The 24,097-nt window shown below is 24.5% G+C and overlaps 2 protein-coding genes across 2 annotated transcripts; one reads left to right on the forward strand and one right to left on the reverse strand.

Moving 5' to 3' along the window:
• Bma-tol-1 (Uncharacterized protein) lies at positions 1-15,853 on the forward strand (the record flags this gene model as incomplete). The annotated part of the gene is made up of 17 exons (XM_043080040.1): positions 1-98; positions 484-736; positions 2,545-2,757; positions 3,215-3,539; positions 4,420-4,718; positions 8,625-8,863; positions 9,933-10,008; positions 11,403-11,720; positions 11,930-12,211; positions 12,438-12,557; positions 12,716-12,874; positions 13,207-13,371; positions 13,621-13,794; positions 13,994-14,271; positions 14,588-14,884; positions 15,157-15,328; positions 15,587-15,853. 17 exons carry the CDS (start codon positions 1-3, stop codon positions 15,851-15,853), a joined length of 3,735 nt encoding a protein of 1,244 aa, XP_042935974.1.
• On the reverse strand, positions 15,820-23,354 carry Bm9447 (SWIRM domain containing protein; the record flags this gene model as incomplete). The annotated part of the gene is made up of 13 exons (XM_043080041.1): positions 15,820-15,836; positions 17,405-17,553; positions 19,097-19,170; positions 19,593-19,745; positions 20,009-20,099; positions 20,441-20,583; positions 20,767-20,864; positions 21,464-21,566; positions 21,879-21,994; positions 22,300-22,383; positions 22,622-22,700; positions 22,836-22,966; positions 23,213-23,354. 13 exons carry the CDS (start codon positions 23,352-23,354, stop codon positions 15,820-15,822), a joined length of 1,380 nt encoding a protein of 459 aa, XP_042935975.1.
• Between the last annotated feature and the right edge of the window lie 743 nt (positions 23,355-24,097).

Genomic DNA, 24,097 nt, shown 5'->3' on the forward strand with positions numbered 1-24,097 from the left:
ATGGATGTAACGGATTCCCACATACTGCTTATTTTATTGTATTACTATGTACAGCCAGTTGTAAATATTAGAATCAATCATTTCGAATGTCCAAGACGGTATAATTAAAAAATTTATTGCAAAAAAAGAAAAAAAAATTAAAAGTATTTTATAAAAAAATAAAAAAAAAAGCAAAAGGAAAATTGAATAAGTAAGAAAACAAAATTCATTTCTTTATTATTCATAATTTTTGAAAATAAAATAAAAAGAAAAGAATGGTAGAATTTCTTTTTTAATATTTTAATTAATCATTGTAACAGAATATTTTGTAATTTTTTAAAATTATTATATAACTAAATAACAAAATAGAGAGAGAAGCGAGGAATTAGTTGCAATTAACTGAGTATTTTAGTTTCATTTTCATAAATCTTTTTTAATTATTAATTTTTTTAAAAATAATGATAGCAATAATATTTTATTAATAATTACAATAATTCATTTAAGATGCACCTGTGTTCCGGATGTAGCTGAACAGGATCGTTTTATTATAAGTTGTAAATGGTCATCAACATCAACATCAACAACAATAACATCCGATAATAAATGGAAACAAGAAATATTCGCTCAATTTCCATTAAATATTACAAAAACTCTTAGTATCGAATGTGATGACAATGATTCGCTATCAATAACATCGATTATTTTTGATGAAAATTTATTTAGCCAATTTAATAATTTACAACATTTACGAATACAGGTATTCCATTTTATCATTTATTACTGCCGTATTTCTATTTTTAGGAATTATTTATCAGTACATTCAACTTTTTTAACATAATTTTTAGATTAGCAAAATAAGAAAGAAAAAAAAATAAGATTAAATATTGGTAAAATCAATCAACGAATAAAATAGATGTAAAAATATTTAAAATGAAATTAAAATTATTCAAGAATTAATCATTTAATTCAAAATAAAAATTTTCAAACTTATTTATATAATTATTTCAATTTATATCAATAAATTTAGCCATAAATCAATTAAATGCACATTTTTTCAATCTTCTTTTCATCTAAAAGATTAAAACAAAAAGAAATGAAAATTTGACATATTTTTATACTTACCTATTCATTTATTGATAGATATTAATTCTACTATTGTAGCTGATCCGATAGCCATCGTCATCGTTTGATTGAATCTTACTTATCCTCAACTGTCGATAATATTTTCAGATTGCTATCCCAATTACCTGTCTCTTTTTCTCTTTCCCTTTCTCTCTCTCTCTCTCTCTCTCTCTCTCTCTCTACGCTTATATTCTCATATAACTCCTTATAATCATTAATTGTTATCCTTATTATTCAAATATATTATTATAAATCATTCTTAACTTTTCCCACTCCTATATTTATATATATTATATAAAATTTCTCATTCCATTCTGTCAACCTATTTTCTCACGAAATATAGTCAAATAATTTTTAAAAATTATAAAATTTCCCACAGAATATTCAAATTTCCAAAAAAAAAAAAAAGAAAAAAGAAATGAAAAATCTTTAGTGAAATAAATATATTTATTAAGAACGAAAAAAAAAAAGAAGCTGTAAATTATTTAAAATAATAAAATCGTGCAAATTATTTCTTTATAAGAAAACAAAAAAAAAAAAGAAAGAAAATAAAGAGATATGAATTGAAATTATTACTTCAATAACTATTTTCAGTTTTCAGTCATTTTTTCACTACTTTCGGAATTTTCATTTTATCTTAATTTTGCTTACTTTTTTTTTAATTTATAATTGTTTATTTATTTTCAAAACGTCTCCATTTAATATTTATTTACATTTTCCTAAATTTTTACTTCTCGCACTTTTTTTTTTCTCATTTTTTGATGAAAACATTTTTTATTTACTTCTCATTTTGTCCGCAAGAAATTTATTTTTGCAATGTAATCGGAAATTAATGAAGCAAAAAGACCATGTAGGAATGAGAATTGGGAACAAAATTTATAATCTCCTCTAAGGATGTGTCCATTTTACACATTTTACTTTGATCAAAGGTCATTCAGTTAGTTAGTAGTACTAGTAGTAGTAGTAGTAATAGTTGTTGTAGAAGTGTGATAAAGTCCCTCAAACATCCATACATCATTTCTATAATGAAAGAAAAATTATTTCTCAGGTTAATTACATATACTAGACATCTCTCTCTCTCTCTCTATCCCTTCCCATATTCTCTTATTCATATTCTTTGAAGTATACAACAACAAAAAAAAATTATCAAAAAAATTTATTAAATGAAATGAGAATCAATTAATTTAGTCAGTCATTCATCTAAAATTCCTAAGTGAAAGAAATAAAAGGAAAAAACTAATAAATATATGAATAAATCAATGATATAAAATAATTGAGCAAAATCTATGAAAGAATTAATTGAACAAATAATCCAAAAACAATGAAATAATTTAAAAAAAAAAAAAAATTAATTAATAGAGATATAAGGAAATTAGAAAATAAAATTTCTCATAACATAAATATTAATAAAATTGAATTAAACTGCTATTCTTTTCATTTTAGAAATGTCGCACACATGCTTTTCCTAATTCGTTACTACATAAACTCAGTAATTTACGATCGGTATATTTTAATCAATTAAATGTTCCGGATAAAAAGCTCACTTTACCGGATCAATTTTTCCTGAATAATAAACGATTGGAAAAACTCACCATTGTGGACTGTAATTTGGAAGCTTTACCTGATACATTACTCTGTGATAGTCCTTATATTCAGGTAATAATGATAAGTTTAACAGACAAATAGGTAAAAAATGAATTTAAAATTAACAGTTGAAAGTGTACATAAATAAAGAAAAGAAAAAAAATTTATTTTTCTTTTCCTTAAAAAATTTCCTTTTCTCTCTCTCTCTCTAAAATGTTTGATAAATTGTAAGAAAGAAAAAAATATAAATATTTGATTTGCTTCTTCTGTAAATTAATGTTTATTTATCAATTTTTTTTTCATTTTCTAATATGCTAATTATTTATGCATTCAATTGTTTTGCTTATTAATTTACTTATCATATATCACCTCTTTTTCATTATTAAAAAAATAAGTTAATTTAATTTTTTTACAAAATTATTAATTGTTTTCCTAAATTTTTATTTAATTTATTTGGCTAATTTCATCATTAATTTACTCAAATAATAATAATTTCTATCTATTTCATTTGCATCCTTCTTCTTTACAGGTGATAAATGTTTCACATAATTGGTTACGAAGTGCTCGTTTAAGTATCAATGCCGATGATGTTAATAGTGATAATAATGATAACAGTGCTGGCTCATTAGTTAAATGTAACAATAAAGCGGAGCAATTGATAATCATCGATTTGAGCTATAATCAAATTCGATCAATTACTGATAATGATTTAATACAATTTGTTGCAATACGACAACTTTTATTAGCCAATAATCAAATTAGCTTTATTAATCGTAATGCATTAAAAGCTTGCGCACTGCTACAACAATTACATATTGGAAATAATAATATCGAAGAGTTACCTATTATGCCAGGTAAGAACGTACATATATTCTTTTCTATGTTATTTTTTTTTAGAAAATAATATAATTTACTAAAAAGTAACAAACAAAGAAGTAATTTAGATATACAATTAAGAAATGAATATAATTTATTTCTAATTTTTAATTGAATATCTAATTACTCTTTTATTTGATTATTACGATAAATAAAAAAAAAAAATGAAATAATAATTATTTAAATGAAAAAGAAAGAGCAATCAAAAAAGATAAGAATTAAATAATTGTTCCCTTTTTTTTTGGAAAGTAAATAAAGTAATAAATAAATATGAATATAAATAATGATATACTTACTAATTACTCTAACAATCTAAAGTTATGGTAATGATAATGAAACGTAGATAAATGACCTCGAATGAAACTTAAATTTTTCTTTTCATCATCGATAATCAAACGAAGATGCGATGCCTATCTTTTCGTTTTAAACATGCAATTAACTAACCATTAAAATAGGTTGTGAATGAGAAATAAATTAAACAGTCAAATGAAACAGCAAACAAAATAATAATTATTGGAAATTGAAGCAAAATTTTTTTTTAAAGATAGATAAAATAATGAAGTAATTATTATTCAAATGAAAAAAGAATAAAAAAGAAAAAATAGATTAAAATATTAATAGTAATAAAATAAAAGAGTAACAATTAAAAAAGTTTAGATAAATTAGGATTAATTATATAAGCAAAATAGAAACTGGTAAGTGTATGGAAAATCAAATACAACAAATAATTAATGAAGTGAATTAAGTTGTTGAAAAAAAAAAAAAAAATGAATTAAATAATAAAATTAATGAATAAATCGAATGAATGAGAAAAAAAATAATGAATAAAATAATTTTTTTTTTTCGTTTTCTTTTCAGAAACATTAATTCATTTGGATATTGCCTGGAATCATTTAAGTATTATTCCATCAACAATAGCTAATTTACCAAATTTATTATTTTTGAATCTCAGTGGAAATGCTATCGATGCAAATACTCCATTTCCTATTATTAGTAAAACATTAGAAACGATTGATCTCAGTCGTAATCGTCTTGAATTTATCCCAGAAAATTTATTTTTGCATTGTTCTCAACAACTGCAACATTTATCACTCAGTTATAATCGGATTACACAATTGGAACCATTATTTTTTCAAAATTATTCAAATTTACTAGTGGTAAGTTTAATAAACAATTTTGTATTATTCAATAAATATTTTCTTTATTTATTAGTTTAATTATTTACTTAATTTATTGTTGGTGCATATTTCTCATTGTTAAGATTAATTGAAGTACTAGTTTAAATGAGTTCAACTCTCGCTTCATCTTAATCATTTAAAAAATAAAGTAAAAAGAAAACTTATTCTTTTCCATCTTCGAAAAAAAATCAAAGAATATTTTCCAATAAGCAATAAAATTTTAAAATAAATCAAAAATTAACTTCGTTTAACCTTGTGCTCTTTTTTTCCTTTTAGAAAAAAGAAAAATTAGTTAAAAGAAACCCTCCATTTTTTCTCTCCTCTCTCTCTCTCTCTCTCTCTCTCTCTCCTTCTCTCCCTCTTTCAAGATGATTTGAGTAGCATCCAAATAGGCGCAATTAATCAGTTTATAGATCTAAACAACTTACATTCTTTTTTATATGACAGTAAATGTATTATGTTCCCCATAATTCTTCGCTTCTTCATTCATTTAAAATGAAAAACCGAAAATCCTAAAATCGATGTGAATTGCAAATTTGAAATTAAATCCAACATTTACACAAAATTGTTTCAGAGTTCAAGTAAGAATAGATATTACTTACGATTTTGTTGCAAAAACTTTCTAAACTTGGAAAAAATTTCTTCCAGTCAATTAAATCTATACAATAAATTATAGATAAGATTATCTAAATCAATTAGCAAAATTAAAATCCTTAATTTGTCAGAATAAAACAGTTTTAAATAGTTGTTAAGCAATATTCATAGTTGGATATATCATCAAATATTTGCAAAATTAATTAGGAGAATTAATTTTGTTTCAGAAAATTAATTTTTATTGTTTCATTCTACTTATTGCTATCAAGTACATGTGGTATTTTGCTATTAATTATTATTATCATTTTATTATCTTTTGAAATTATTATTAGTTATTATTTCACTACTATTATTATTACTACCACCATTATATAACCATTATTTTTGAGTTTGTCTTTCCATTACTAATTTAATTTACTCAACGATAATATGTTCCCAACGCCAAATCAAAAATATTAAACTTTTATTCTCATCTGTCACCCTTTTTTCAAAAAAATTATTCAAATACTTTTGCAAGTGAAAAAAAAAGAAAGACCGATTGTTTACTTCTTTTTAGAGATCAAATGTAAACAAACGGTTGACACCTAACATAATCATATTAAAATATATTTGCATTAATATAAAAAAAATAAAATTATTCTTTTCCTTATTTTTGACTTAATTTTTCCGTATATTACGAAAAGAAAAGAAAAGGAAAGAAAGGAAAAAAGTAAGCAATTATATTTAGAATGTCAACAATTAGATCTTTTATGAAAGAATTTTAAAAAAAAAGCAAATAAAAGGAAATAAAGGATGAATTATTAAAATTAAAAGTGTTTAGAAATGGTTATGGATTTAAAATTAAGAAGCAAACTTTATCCATAAACAATTATATTTGAACTAATTCATTAGGCAAACACCAACGAAAAAATAATAACTCGTTATTAAGTTTAATAAATAATTAATATTTTAGAAGAAAATTTTGATCAGTTTTTTTTTAAGTATATAAATTAAAAAAATTTATCTAAATATTTCAACTGATTGCATAATGTTTCACTTCTAAAATATTCATTTGTGAAACAATAAAGTTATTATTCAATTCAATTCATTTCACAATTTTTTGGATAAAAGCTATGATTCTTTTTTCATTAAAAGTAATAATTTGCTTTTTTTTTCTATTTTTTTTTGGATTGCGTTTGCCTAATTAAGTCTTTAAATTTAATTATTTACTTATAAAATTAATTTTTTCTTCATTTCAAATCCATAATCCAACATATCAAATATTTATTGTTTCTTAATTTTTTTTTCAATTTTTTTGAAATATATCATGTTTTGAAGAATGCAGTGATGATTGTGAGAAAAAGATATAAAAATTAAAAAGAAAAGAATATAAAGTATGTATTGCTTTATTATATTTATTTATTTATTTGTTATTATTATTGTTGTTGTTATTATCAAAATTATTATTATTTATTATCACCACTATTTATTAATTATTCCAAAATATATATTACTTTCTTTTATATGATGATTCAGAAATCTCACTACTTGAATTCTAATTAGAATTTTAAGTGATAACTGATCAAGTTTTGAGTTATTTTCTTAATGTAATTTAATTCCTAGTATAAAGTGTATCTTTTCCATTTCCAATACATTTATTAATATTCCTAATTTAGTCATAAGACAAAGAGGATTAAAAACATTTGTACATTTCTGTTTCCGGTAAATGAATCATAAATCCAGAAGAGAGGCTTATAAAAATGATCGGAATTCAGCTTAACGCTATATTACTGAGAGTACTTCAATAAGAGATAAAACTCATGTGGTAACATATTTTAATAATATATTTCAGTCATCAATATGCAATTATTACATCTATTTAGGGTTGTTTACATGTGAATTTCACATAAAGTAATAAATAATAATACTAATAATAAAATAATCTGATACGGTAATAATCCATTTCGTCTGAGAATTTTAGGTCATATGAAACTGAATAATAATTATTATTATTATTATCTTTTCTTCTTTTTTTCCTCACTTTAAACTTAATATTTAATCAGTAATATTTAAAAGATATATAAATATAGTATGCAGATTTTTCCTATTAAATAGACAAAATTTTCAAATTTAGCTAATTAGTTTTAATTTTTATAAAATATTTTGATGTAACATTTCGATCTGTAATGTATATAATAATAATAACACTCTTCTCTATAATCTAATAAATAATAATGTGTATGAATTTACATTATACATATTATCCAAGGTCATTTCCAAGCGGACATTGTAAATATAGAAGAATTAAGAGGACATATCTGGATGACACAAGATGACCTAATCAAACTTCCTCCTTTCTTCATTCATATCTCTTCTGTGTGCAATTTTTCATTTCCATTCCCTTTGATCCCTCTCTCTCTCTCTCCCTCTCTCTCTGTCTCTTTAATCAAATATGCATAGATGTATGTATGTAAAACTCTATTTATACCTAATTTTGAATGCATATCATTTTGAAAAAATTTTTCAATTACATTTATCAATAAGATATCATTTAAATTACATCCATTTTATTCTAATTCATCTCCGTTCCTCACTAAAACTAATTAACAGAACTTTATGAAAAAAAAAAAAAAAAAAAACGAACTTTTTATTTTCTCTTTCTCTGATAAAAATTTAAAACTATTTTCATATAATATATAAAATGAAATGAAAAGAAGAAATTTTTATTTGTAAAATTGTCCGAAGAACAATTATGGGAAAAATAACCTTGAAAATTTGTTCAGTAAGAAAAATAAATTAAAGGAAATATCTAAAAAGTTAGCAATAAACTGCTACATTTATTAAAAAAGAAGAAAAAGACAAGCGTTTTGCGGTAAAAAACTTCAAAGAAGGATCTGAATTTTTTGTAAAAACTAATTTCAATGAATTATTTGACTAAGTTAAAAATGATTTCAGCAAGTAAAAAGTAATTTCAATATGCAAAGAGTAGTTTGAGAAAAGTAAAAGGTAATTTGAATAAGTTATCTATTATATCTTTTTAAAGCACAGTGTGTAGAGAAGAAAAAATAACTTTTAGGAAAACATTACAACATGAAATAAAAAAATTTTAAATATGAAATCTAAGACTGAAACGTGAATTTGAGTAATTAATTGGAATAAGTAATGAAAAAGTTACGTAAAAATTGTAATTGAATCTGATTAATTCTTTTAGATTTACTCAAAAAATATTCATTGTTATAAGATACTAGATAATATAAAATAACATCAGAAGAAAACCAAAAAAATAATTTAATTATAATTAATTAATTTCAGCTTGATCTTAGCTCCAATCGAATAGCAGAAATTGAAGAAGAGAATTTACAAGGTTTAATAAGTCTAACTCATTTATATCTATTCAATAATTCAATTTATCAAGTTGATATGGGTACATTTGAAACAACACCACAACTACAAGAATTACACCTTGGTAGAAATTTACTAATCGAAGTACCATTTGCATTGGGACGTTTATTCAAACTTCGCTACCTTGATTTATCAAATAATCAAATCAGGTAAATGTTTCACCTCCATTACATTTTTTTGTTTCACCAAATTTTTCTCTCACTTTCTAATTTCAAATTTATGATCAAAGCTATTGACTTTTTTAATTTTCTTTTTGTTTAATTTTTTTGACAGTAAGAAAGTTCCTTAAACAGCCTATATAATTAGCTAGATCAGTCTATTATTATTATTATTCATTTCAATTTTAATGTATTGAGAATTATTCTTATAATTAGTTATATGATATCTTAGAATTATGATAAATGAAAAGGTTAAACTATAAGGAAAAGATTTATTATACTTTTTTGGGCCTATAATTGAGAAAATTATTCTCTATTCATAGCTTTTATCAATGTAACAGAAATTTTTACGCCATTTCTAATTAATTTTTTGTCATCCATATTTTTCAAAAAAAAAAAATAAAATAAATAAATGAAGTGTGATATGATAATCATTAACTAATCATTTAATCAGTGATTAGTAAGTTGAATAGAGTAATTGAATTTGCTTCTGTCTGTAACTGATCCGAAGTGATCCGATGTATCGGAAGCAAAGGATCATTCATCATTTGCGCATAGATTGATGATAGTTCAGGATGGCATCGACCGCTTCTCTTCCTTTCAAATCAAATTCAACAACAAATAGCAAATTGTAAAAGACGGAAATTAGAATGATTGGGAATAAAGCATACTTAATAGACAATAAGATAAATTACTTATAATCAATTTCAAATTTTTAAAAAATTTAAAATTTCTAGAATTTGGCTTACTGCAATGAATTAAAAAAGAAAAAAAGCTTATGGAATATTAAAAGATCTAAAGAAGAGCTCTAATTAATTAAAAATATGTAAAAATAGAAAGAAATAAAATTTAAAAAGTATTCCTCTATTTATTATTCATTTTCATTGTTGTTTAATTTCATAATTTTTATCATTACTCTAAGTCTAATTTTGCAGTAATAATTATTAAATTAATCTAAAACCCTAAAGAAACAGATATAATTTTATATAATTTAAATTTCTTGAAAATTTGCTTCAAGTTTAGAACATATCAAATCATTTATTTATTTTTTTGTTTTCAGCAAAACTTATAAGTTTCTTTTCAACAAATTGCCACATTTGCAAACGCTGAATTTTTGCAAGAATAAACTTACAACGGTAAATTTTCAATTTATTTTATTATACATTTTTTTTTTTTGTTTGAAATTACTTTTCTAGTGAATGATTAGGAAAATGATTAAAGAGAAAAAAAAATGAATTATTTAAATTTTAAATTTGCTCAAAAAATTATATTTTCTAAAAATTGGAACATATGAAACTTTCTCATTTCTTTTCTTCTCTCTCTCTCACTCTCACTTTTCCTTTCTCAAAATTCATCCATTGTTGTTTTCATTTAATTTTTCAAATTCATCAATCAATCCTCTCTTGTTTCTCATTTTACAATTAAAATTCATTTCTCTCTTACACCTATCTCATCTTTCTATCTCACATATAAATCATTTGCTATATAATGAAAAAGTTTTCTTTCTTTTTTTTTCCTAAAAAAAAAAAGTTTTTCTTTTTTCTCTTCCTGATTAGATGAGGAAGAAAGACGATCCATTAACAGCTGCTATTTTTGTCAACCATTTTTTTCTCATTTCATTCAATTTTTGTCAACCAAACATCTTCCGATGCCTAACGGTCCATCATTGTCATCCTACCGTCATTATTCTTTTTCTTTCCGTTTTTTTTTCCCTCTTATCTCTCCCAATTTTTTTTTTCTGATTAAAAAAAAAATTTTTTTTTCATTTAAAATTTTTTCCCATTAGCCTAAAAATAATTTTAATGTAGTTTATTGACGCCAAAATAATGACTTTTTTTTTATTGAAAAAAAAAGTAACGAAAAAGAAAAAAAATTAAATAAAATGCATTCATTACTCAAACAAATATACATTGACCACAAAACTTTTCGTATTTAACAATAATTTTTTCCACATTTTATTTCTGAAATGAAATTAAAAGTTTAATCAGAAATGAATGGATAATATGATATTAATGAATGAAATCATTAATTAATGAATGAAATAATCGAATACTGAAATGAAATAACAAAAAATGTTTTTCTTTTTATTTTACTATTTTTTTTAAAAAAAACTTATATAATGAAGCACAGATAACTACATATGAAAAGATTTTGTTAGAATCGACACATAATTACCATTATATTTATCTTGGCTCGAAACTACCAGGCTATAAACTATCATCAGCCTATTTATCTTGGAGAGCTGGAAACTACCAGCCTGCTTATTATTTGGCTTGAACTAATTGAATACGATTTTCCTATATAAGGCCAATATGGCCAACCATCAAATATTTATTTTAGCAAAATTTTTTCAAAAAAAAATTGTGAAAATTTTCTCATGGAAAAAAAAGAAAAAAAAGGATTGAAAATGATTATAAAAAATTATTACAAGCAAATTTAGCCACTAAAAAAAAAATAAAATCCTGATTGAAGTTTTGAAAAATTAAATTAAATTCGAAAATTGAAATTCATTACTGTTTATTTACTGTAGATCGATTCGTATATTTTCTCGGATATGCCTCGTTTAATCGAACTTGATCTTTCATTCAATACAATCGATCATTTGGCTGAAGATGCATTTTCAAAATGTCCCAAATTACGTCAACTTGATTTGTCTGGCAATTATTTAACAAATTTCAATGGAGCACTTCAAGAGTTACAAAATCTTAAACGTCTCAATTCAAGTTTTAATATGATTCAATTGCTACAATGGGATGAATTTCCAGTAACAATGACACATCTTGAAATGAGTAATAATCAAATTACCCTACTAAGTAGTACCCAACGATCTAGGATACGTCATGTACAGGTTATTCATTCATTCATTTAATTAATTAATAAATGAAAGTAACCAATTCAAAAGAGATGTAGAATTCAACGAAAAAGTTTTCATTTTTATAAAGAAAAAAGAAATTAATTTTCCCGAATGCTATTATTAATTTAAATTCTTTAGAAATCATAAATTTTAAGGTAAACTTGAAAAAAAAAATGTGAAATTTCAATAATTTTCAATTACAGTTACAACGAAATCGTATAATGGCTTTAACAGATGAGCAAATTCCGAATACAGTGGAATATTTAAATCTAAGTGATAATTTAATTCATACAATTGATAATGGTACATTTCGAAATAAACAATTTCTAAGCAGTTTGGATTTACGAAAAAATCAATTAACAAAATTAGAAATAGCAGCATTTATGGTAGATAGTTTAACAACTGGTCATCCAGTAAGACTATCTATAGCTGATAACCCATTAGACTGTAGCTGTGAAATGGATTGGATTCGTAACAATAAAGATGTTAGTTTTAAATTTTTTTCTTCTAGCAAAAAAAATTAATTTAAATTTGATTGTTTAATTCAACAATTTTCATTTGCCCAACACTTCACTCATTTACTTATTGATTTATTTTCAACGAATTATTGCTATTTTATTTTAATTGTTACAATAATTTTTTTTCCATTTCCTATATTTCAAAATATATCAATTTGTTGAAAAGAAAAAATTGAAATTAAATATTTTTTAGGAGAAATCGCTTATTGATATTATTGATGATAATCGTGCTGCTTGCTTACATCGAATTTATAATCGACGTATTTTATTATCGGAAGTTAGGAAGGATGATTTACTCTGTAGCTATAAACAAGTAATTATTCTTAATAAAAAAAAATTTCAAAACTAAAATAAATTATGAAGAAATTGGAAAGAGAGAAGAAAGGAAGAGAAAATTCTGATGATTTTAAACAATAATTAATTAAATGTACCATCTTGAAAGTTTTCAAAATACCATTTTATTAAATTTAGGTCTGTGAGCCAAATTGCATTTGCTGTCAGTATGGTAATTGTGATTGCAAATCAAAATGTCCTGATGGTTGTCACTGTTATTATGATGTCACATATACCATAAATATTGTACGCTGTACAGCATTACAATCGGAAGATCGTAATAACTTTTCACCAAAAGTAATACTATCATAATAATTTATATCAATTAAACATATTAAATTAAATTCATCATATATAATATAATCATTTGTATAAAAATTTTGAAATATAGAGAATATATGAATGATAATATGTACATAAGATTTAAAAAGTTTTATATAGAAAAAAAAAAAAAAGACATTTGATGAAAACTGAAATAAACTTTCATATCATAAAATGCTATCATAATAAGTTTACATTAATTTACTCAAAATTTTACATTCTTTAGTTTTATTATTTAGATATTTTGGTTTGTAAATAAAATAAAATATGTTAGTCTATCTAATCTAAATGAAAAAGTTAATTTTTAGGATATACCAATGTATGCTACACATATTTATTTGGAACATATGGAAATTCCTGTGGTACGAAGTCATGATTTCCTGGGACGTACACGCCTTTTGCACCTTCATCTTAATCACTCATCAATACGGGAAATACAACCTTTAGCATTTAATACATTACCATCATTACAGGTTTTCTATTAATTAATGAAAATTTTGTTTAATTTTAAAAAAAAAAAATTAAAAATTAATTTTTCTGAGAAAGTTAGATTATATATACATATATACTTATAATACAAATTTGAACGATTATGAAATTTATAAAAATTATTAAAATTTTAAATCTGATAAGAATTTTTCATTTGACTCCTTGAATTTTTATAAAAATTTGATGTAGAACTATTGATAAGCACTGTTTTTATTTCATCAATTAAATTTTAGTTATTAGATCTCTCTGGAAATTATTTGATACGATTGACTGGTGATGAACTATATCGAACGAATAAAATAACAACCTTATTGCTTCATAACAATCATTTAATGTCACTTGATGATCGGCTCAATGAAGTGATGCCAAAACTAAAAACTATTACTTTACATAATAACAGATTACAGGTAGCATTTAATTGCTTAACGATACAAAGATAAATTAAGTAAAACTAAACGTTTTCTTTTTTTTCTCTCTCTTTTTCCTTCAACTTTACAACTGGAAATCATATGTGGGCAAAAATAAAATAGTATGATGATTATAACGATAATAATAATAATAATAATAATAATAATATTGTATAGTAAATTATTGGAATAATTCCAGGATTTACCTCTATCTATCGAACAATATGGTAAACAGATTACGGATATCACGCTAGGCTCTAATTTCTTTCGTTGTGATTGCTCGCCACGTTTTCGTATACAATTTTGGTTTTCACGTAATTTAGATTTGATACATGACGTATCAGATATTTTTTGCGTTGAAAATATTAGTCATGCAATTCGTGAGAATGATACAACAATTCTTAGTGCTTATTCACCAAATTTTGGCGATGATATCTTTAAAATACCAATGGCACAATTTATTGCTACTGCTAATACGTTAGTATTAATTTTATTGCTAACATTTTAAAATTTGAATTTATCATTAAAGTTATTTAGGGAAATGTTATGTTTAAGTTGATGGAATAAAATATAAGTTATAGGTAATATAAATGACAAAGGTATTATTATTACTATTATTCTTTCTCCTGTCTTTAATCATTTTTTATTGCTATCATTATACATAATCGTGATCATTATTATTACCACGATTATTACAACGCATCAAATTGCTCAAAAAACAAGTATTACTAAAAAAGAAAGAAAAAAACTTTGGCTATGGTATCTCATTCATGACGAAGTGATTCATTTTTAGGACAATTTGTGCACCTACCGCAAGCGGTGTTTTTGGTAACGAAGGGACAACAAATTCATTCCTTATCATTACGGTACTGTTTGCTGTAGCATTAATAACAACCGGTTTGGTACTTCTGGTTGTGTTGTTTCTTCGAAAGACAAAATCAGCAATAGTACAACGAAGGTATAAGGTACCACCATCATTTACCGGTACACATACTACACCTGGTTCCAGTCCATTACCACTGATCCATTTCGATGCTTTCATTAGTTATTCCAAAAAAGATGAAAAACTTATCATCGATACCCTATACAGGTATGAAATTTTAAAACTTTTGAAGGTTCAAAAAGAAACTTTCTCCTTGTACAGTATTTACAATTGATTACTTTCTAAGTGAATAAAGCTTGTCAAAAAGTATTTCCGAATTTTGCTAAATTTTTATGAAAAAAATAGAAGAAATTTTTATATGAGTTTCCATTAAACTCTTTATAAAAAAAAAAGAATATTATTTTCAAAAAATAATCTATAAACATAATACAGTCTTATAATTCATTATAATTTTCAAAAAAAAAACCCTATATTTCCAGGCAACTCGAATCTGAAGAGTATATTTTATGCCTGTTACATCGAGATGGTCCAAATTATAGTTCGCGGGTACATACAATATCTGATGAACTTATCAATCAAATGGAATGTGCTCAATCCCTTATACTTGTTCTAACTCAACATTTCTTAGATAACGAATGGAAAACATTACAGGTCATTTTTTAAATAACTGAAAATAATCAATTACAGAAATTAAAATAATTATTTGATCCATGATAATTTAATACAATATTAACACATAATCTAGCAGAATATTACTGTTACAATTTTAAAATAATTTTATCCCAATCTTTAAAATTTAATATTTTCAAACATTACAGGTCATTTTTTAAATAACTCATGTTTTTATAATATTAACACATAATCTAGCAGAATATTACTTGCAGTTTGAAATTTTTTTCTTCATTTTAGATTAAAACATCTCATCAAATTTTTGCTAAAAATCGTCATAAAAAATTAATTGCATTACTTGGTGATGGTATTGAAGCTAATCAACTGGATGCTGAATTAGGTCAAATTTTACGGAAAAATACGTGTATACGAATGAATGATCCGTTATTCTGGAATCTATTACATTCAGCTTTACCCATTCGAATAGCACCGTCATCCTGTAGCGGTGGCTCATCACAGATTTATTCCGATTGTTACGGTAGTATTGTGCCTAGTGATATTGTTTAAATATGTAAGCATATTTTCTCTTTTATAATTTTTTGTATTGATAATAACAAAATTTGATGGTACTACTTTAGTAGAGAGTTTGTTTCTTCTCATTGTTTAAAGGAAGAAAAAAGAAGAAAAGAAAACCATTTGAAAAATTTTATTTTCTTTCATAAATGAAAAAAAAAATTAACTTTAAAAAAAAGAAAAATAGGAACAAAAACAAATAAAAACCTTTGTTAACAACGCTTCATTTTTCAGTTTTAATTTACCTAGAGAGAATCCAAATATTTCAATCATTTTAGGTGGTCTATTCGAAAGCTGAGAAAATAAATGATCAAATTAGTTAAAGATATATATGACTTATTCCAAAGATTGAAATGATCTAAAAAGATCGAAATAAATTTGAAATCAGTACTGCACAAATTCCTAATAGTATCATTAATTTTATCAAATTGCTTTACTGATATTATTGCTCTTCAATTCACGGGTCTTTTTTTTTCATTTTGTAGATATTATTAGACTATTATTATGATAATATTTCTTTTTTCGATTTTAAATTAAGGTAAAATGCTTGGAAATAAAGATTTAATAGATGAATGTATGACATTCACATTCAATTTTTCCTTCAAAAAAAATCTGGTAAGAATAAAAAACTAGTTGAAATGAATTTCATTTCTTTTCTTTTTTAAACAAATATCAAAAAGCATTTCTCCTTTTTTATTATTTTATTTTATAAATATATTATGCGTGTGTTACAATTATTTTGCACTATTGCCCAGTGTTTTGCCTTTTCTCTCAATAAAATATTCATTAAAAAATGTTACTTATGCAATTTAATAAAGTTTATGCAGTTCTTCTGCAAAAAAAAAAAAAAATTTTCATAGTGTACTAATACCAAATTACCAAACTTTAATGTCATTTATATCATTAAATTAAAAATTTCATTTTTAACAAATTTCAGATAAAAAACCCCACAACACCCTATGAGACATTTTAAAATTACGGCATATATATATATATATATCAAAGTTAACTCCATTACTAATAAATTTTACTTAGACGCAAAACGTTTCAACAACTTAGGAATGATTGAGAAATGCAAAAGGTTAGAATATATATTCTAAGAAGATTTAAATGACCAGAAATGATCAAAAGAAAGAAATTAGAAAATATGTAAATAAATAACTAATAATAATGCTAAGTAATAGATAATTGATGTAATTCGAAAAATAAAAGTTCAAAAAAAAAAAAACTGAAATAAAAAAGCGTAGTCTATTAAGTTAGATTAAACTTCAATTATTTCGCACATATTTTTTCTTCATGATTATCTGAAATTGTTAATAAAGCCATTACCACCAGTTTCAATGCACTACCTCCTTCATCTGTTCTCTATTAATTAATTAATCGAGCAAATGTTTTCCTTTTAAATTGCTGACATCAATGACTTTTATGAGATTTTCATTCATTTAACTTTTAATGATTTTGTTTAACCTTTCGAATACTTTTCCCTCTTAATTTCATCCTTGAAAGTAAAGCATCTAAAAAAAACGCATGCATTAAAGCACTTACCATACATATTTGGTCCTTCCAAGCCATAATTTGCTTTTTGATTCCAATATTTCAAAGAAACTTCATCAATCGATGAACCAATAAAATATTCCAAATTTGCAATGTGAAAATCCAATATTCTTTTATCCATTTCATTCATATAAACAGCACTAAAAATTAAAACAATGCTAAATCGAACAATGAATTATTGATTGGATCTATTATTTCCTTTTTTTTTCTCTTTTTAAATTCCAATAATCCAAATTATAAGTGTAATGCTTCTATTAAAGACATATATATGATATTTTTAATTTCTGATTTCTTCCCATCCAAATTCTTATCAATATTTTTTTGATGAAATCTTTTATCTTTTCCTAAATTTACGATCAACTAATCGCTGGTTCACTTAACGTTATCATAATTACACGTATTGTTTTCGAATAATTTAAAAGTTAATTGTTAGCAGTGTAAAAATATAATATTTATATTTTGCATACATAATTTTATTCTTTTTATTAAATTTTAGCATTTAACAGCTTTTGTTCTTTTTTTGAGGAAAAATGTTCAATTTCATTCTTTTTTTAAATGAAAAAAATTCATTCTTTCATTGTGTCTTTCTTTTACTGATCTTTTATTCATCTTTCTTACTCCAACAATAATTCTTCCCTATTTCACTGTAATTATCCAATGTATCTAATTAGCATAAATATATGCACACATATGGAGATGTGTGATGATTATATTTTGACGCAATTCTTAATTCTCTCTTTTTCCATCATCCTTTGTCATTTCTCTCTTCAACGATACGGTATTTCACCGATTATTACCAATATTATGACCTCTAGTATCACATTTATTAGACACTGAGGGAGGGTAGAATTCCCAGAGAAAGCTAAAAAAAGATGTGGGCAGAAGGTGAGGCAAAATTGAACAAAAGGTTATACGAGAGGTCAAACATGAACATAAGTCATCATTGATGCAATCTGACACTATAATAATTGTAAACAAACAGATGAACGGACAAATAAACTCGGGCAGAACAACAGATTGTCAATAATTTGGAAGGGATAATTAAACATTGTATGTTTTAAATAATAATTTTCCCCGAGATTTCTAGAATTTTGTTTTACGCGGTGTAACAATTTCGAAAAAAAAAAAACAATAATGGAGTAAGGACTGAAATTTAGCACACTGAACTTATAAATATATATTTTGATCAGAAAATTATGTCCAATACATAATTCCATATAATTAATTATTTAAATCTGCAAGCTTTCTCCTATTTTCCAAGATATCAATGTGACAATTAACAGTGAAATAAGGTGAGTAATTATTTCCAAATAATTATATGGCTGTAGTTATTCTTCTCGATATTTAGAATTTCACTTTTTAAAAAATAATTGTATTAAATTCGCAATTCTCATTAACTTTAATAAAATGAAGAAAAGAAAAAAAAGAGGATTAATAAGCATATAAGCAGATATGTTATTAGCATTTCAACTATCGTTTAATCGAAAATGACAAATTTTAAGAGAATTATTCAGTCTTATTTTATATTATAGTGCTTAATATTGCGTTCTTTCTTATGATCTCTATGGAAAACTCAAATGAAAGTGAAATAAGCAGCTAACAGTATAATGAATGTAAAAGCGATGGCAATAAAATTAAATTAAAAAATTAAACCACCGAGAAATTTAGATATAAATAACATACCTTGGTTCATTCTTAGATAGTTCTGCTAGTGCAACGTTAATTTCTCTTCTTTTTGATTCCAACGATTCATAAGCCTAAAATTGGAGGGAATATATATTAAAAAGAAGATTTGAAATTAATGTTATTTTAACGACACTACATGCAATTCATCAACATTAATTTTTTTGTAAAATATGTGTAAAAATTCAATGTTTTATAAAAAATAATTGGAACCATTTTGTCTAACTGTTCATTTATTGTTATGGATTTTAAAAAAATTCATCTCAGTAATATTATTCCTAACTTAATTACATAAATTAAAATTAAAAAAATCTTTTATTCGCTTCTTTTTGTAATTGTTGCATTTATAAAGAAACATATTAATAAAAATATATAATGCAAGAAAAAAATTCTTTTGCCTTAAAATCTGTATTATACGATGAAATAAAAATCATTATGTCACATAATAATAGAGTTGGTAATCGATTTTTAATTTCAATATCAAATTTCACACGACCTGAATAGCATCATCGATATCTTTGACGGCACATTTCAACATAATTTCATTTTCCATTTGTTCATCTTGGCTTAAATCACTACATCCTTCTTTCTCTTTTAATTCTTCATAAGCTGCATGCAATCGCATTATTTCATCCTTTTTAAGAACCATCTAAAAACATTCAAATGTTTATCATCGAAAATTTTACTATGATCTCTTGGAAAATTTTCAAATATTACATTTGCTATGACATCACGTTGAATATAAATTTCTTGAAATATCCGACCGATGACAGTTATTAACCGCTCAATTAATTTTTTAACTACATACATTCTGAACTTGATTCACAAAATTTTGAAGATATTGCCAAAAATTCTCGAAGTTTAAAACAATACCACATAAATATTTAAAGTACGAAATAAACATTTATTTACCGTATCTTGAACAAGTTTTAGCTTATTTAGCACATTTTCATATGATGCAAAATAAGAAATACGTCTGGTTTGCAACTGATAATCCTGTTGTCTAAAAACAAGAATGTTAAATGTATAAATCTACATTAGATAATTTTCAAAGTAATAAAATCAAACACTATCATCAGACTTGAAGCAATAAGTCAAAATAAAAAGAAAACTTCATAAAAGTCACTCTGCAACGTGGTATTACTAAATTAAAAAACAACAAAATTGTCATTCTAATAAGAATTTATTAAGCGAAATATGTTGAAAATTGCATTTAAAAAAAAAAATTTACGTTATACATATTATATGTTACAAAAAAAGTAACACTAATAATGTCATGAAAGAACACATTGTAGATGTTAAACATGAAATGTTTGATATAAAATTAAATGCTTTAAAACTTACTTTAACATAACAGTGAAAGTTTCGCCTAAACTTAATTTACGTCCGTTCAGTTCGGTAATTCCTTTAACATTTGCCATATAAGTTGAAGCAGAAATGATATTATTGAATGCGCGCTCAACTAATCGTATTCGTCGTGGTTCAATCTTAAATCACATTTTTGAAATGATCAAAAATGCACGTGTTAACAAAAATAGATGATTATGAATTTTGATGCAACATACAATTCTTGTAATGCATAGTGATAAAATAATAATTTTCTGAACCTTCATAAAAACAGAATATATTTACTTATAAAATATTAAAATGAAAAAAAAAAAGTAACATACTGCTTTGCCACTAGGATCATATACTGGACATTGGTCAAGGCAAACAGGAAGGCATCTAACTTCAAACTGCTTGCATAATGTCATCAACGGATTTCCAACTGAAACACATCAAATAAAGTTATAGGAATGGAAAAAAAAGTTGTCTTCTAGATTTGCTATAGTTTGGTTCAATAGATTGTATAGATACTTTCCCAAATACTTATCTCATCGTTAAAGAAAAGTAACATTTGCCAAAATATATTAAAAGAAAGGAAATAATAACTTCGAATAATTTAAACATAATTAAGTGAATGAATGCAGGTCATAATTTTTTAGTGATTGAAAATAACAATTTTACGACTAAATACGATGAAGCTTTCTTGAAGAATCCAAATGTGGATAATAATATTAAATCATATGGAAGAATGAATCACTTCAACTCGATAATAGCTATCAATAAAAAAATCAAAAGTTTTTACAACACTTCACATTTTCTTATTTTTAGGATTTCACTGTCTTTTATCAAACAGCAAGAGCAAACATCACTTTCTCAGTTGGAAAAAAAAAAAATCTTTTTAAAAATTTTGATAAAATTGTTTCCGTTTCTTTACAAACATTTATTACAATGAAGATTCATTTGGTTGACAATTTATTGGTTAAAACTATGGATGTCATTTTAACATTTTTCATTTTTTAAATTGAATTATAAAGCACATACATGCTCCATAAATGTAGGATGCACCTAATTCCGCAACAATTTCCGTATTTGTGGTGCCAGTGAGTGGTTTAATATATGTTGATATACGACCACCAATTCGAGACTAAACAAAGATTTCCTTTGTTGCAATTTTAGGACATTATTATCTGTACATATCACTGAATTAGAATTAAATCAAAATAAGACAAAGAAACTAGAATAATCCAAATATTCTAACCTTTTCTAATGAGATAAGGGGATATATTTTCTAGCTAAATTTTTAATTCAACAAATTCTTACATTAACTTAAGCCAACTATAATACTAATGTTAAAAAATTATTCCAAATGTCGGAGTAGAAAAATCTTTAAATATGTAGTTCTGATAAGGAAAAAAGTGGAAGAGGTATTTTTATAACCATTGAATAAATAACCCACCCGAGCTTCCAAAATAATCGCATCTAAACCAAAGAATTTAAGTTGTCGCGCAGCAATGATACCAGCTATACCAGCACCAATTATTATTATCCGCCTTGGATGTATTTTCGGTGAAGCTGAAACAATGTTCAACTTGTAATTAGCAATTAAAGAACTAAAATATCTAATACACTTAAACTTTCTAATGAAAATACGGATCACAAATATTTTGTATGTTTGATACGGATAATGGGATAACATATTGAAATTTATTATAACCAAAAGAAATCGATTGGTAGCACATATATTATTTATCAACAAATATACATAAAAGAATATTAAGTTGATCAAACTATTCAAATGCATATAATCAATATATTTTGGCTAAAATATTTTTCAAAACTATTAAAAACTTTGAGATTCATCAATTTAAGCCACATACGAGATATGCGATTAAAGATGCCCACATTTACATAACCAAAACGTTGAAGGAATTCATAAATGCGACGAACAAACAATGGATCACCTAAAAAAAACTTATATTTTGAATTTTGGAATCGTTTTATTAGAAAAAAGGAATCACTTTATTAGAAAAAAAGAAATAAAAAAAAGGAATCGTTTTATTAAATGAAACAAATAATTTTGCTCAAAACCTGCCATATTAAACTGTACAGTAGCTTTTATATATTATAAATCTGAAATCTGAAGTTTTTATATATTATAAATTGAGTGCTTGTTAATATAAACAGATGGTAAGAACTTACTATCATATGGTGAGGATAATTCACTCATAAAATCTCGAAATGTAAGTTCTATTCGTGGATTTCGATGCCACATTTGTAACTGAAATATTTGCATAAGAAATTATTTGCCTTAAGTAAATGCAAAAAAGAAAAAAAAGAAAATTAAATATTTTCGAGAACTAAAAAGATTTTGCAAACTTTGTCTTATTTTAAAATAATTAAGATATGAAGTTACCAATTTATTCCTCAAATATAGATATAAAGCGGTACTTCCACGACTCATTTTTAGCTCCGGAAAAGCATGCATTTCTTGTGCTGTTGGTCGATTAGGTAACAGACAAGATTTACTGGCAGCCAAATGTAAAGCTATAAAAGTGCAATATAAAACGAAGGAATAAATTAAATAAACGGATTCGTTGGGAATAATTACTCTAAAATGTTTACTTTTGAAATACCATAGTGATGAAATTTTCAAATTACTTGAAACCGTGTAGCCATTTCTAATTATTCCTTTGTCAGAAAAATTCAATTATTAATAGAATAGTATGATTATGATTACAGGAATATAATTATCATGTAATACACTATAATAATGATTTGTTTGATAATTACCGATATCATCGTCTTCCCACTGCATTATATCAATATTATCATAACTTGTTTCAAAATCATCCGTTTCATATCGGATCAAATTTGTTGAATGACTTCGTAAATTACGTCGTATTTCATTCGAACTGGATGCTTCATCTGCCATCTTTGCCCAGTGAATAAGTCATGTAAAACACTTACTATAAAAGGCTAGTCTGAAGATTTCCACTCACTTATTTTCTGCAGTAAAATCCCTGTCAATTCTACTAACTCAGATATAGATAATAAATAGTTGATAAGTTGATTAGTTGCAAGATTTATACCTCATTTACAACCCTTAATTAGTAGAAAAAGGTATTACAGTTAATGAATGTTGTAATTGTTGCTTAGATAACAAGCACATTCGAGAAAATGTTACATTTTCTTGGAGAAAAAATAACTTGTCCAGAATCTATAAAGAAAAAAAGCAAAAGAGAAAACAAATTCATGCAAATAACTTTATTTGAGAATAAACAACTGACAACAAAACTTTATTGTGACCAAACAGTTAATGAATACACGGGTGCGATTAAAATGAAATGCTAGCTTACGCAGATGCATCTAGAAATTTCGCTTTAATTGCTTGAAATGTTTTAAAATTTCCAATCAGTTTTGCGAATTACCACCGCATACATATTTATGTAAGAACAACTGACGTGAACTATAAGTCAAGAAAGAATTTAACATTGTTTTTAAATAGTAATATTGAATGTAAATAAATGAAAGAAACATGAAATGCATGCACATTACATTAGAATTCAGGTACATGATAAGTGATTGGTAACTTTTCCTAACGCCTTCAAATCCAAAAAACCAGATTTTCCTAAGGATTATATACCTCGTACTTCAAAATAATCACTCTAGCTTTTT

This window comes from Brugia malayi (genome assembly GCF_000002995.4).
Source record: "Brugia malayi strain FR3 genome assembly, contig: Bm_v4_Chr3_scaffold_001, whole genome shotgun sequence".
In the NCBI taxonomy this organism is placed as follows: Eukaryota; Metazoa; Nematoda; class Chromadorea; order Rhabditida; family Onchocercidae; genus Brugia; species Brugia malayi.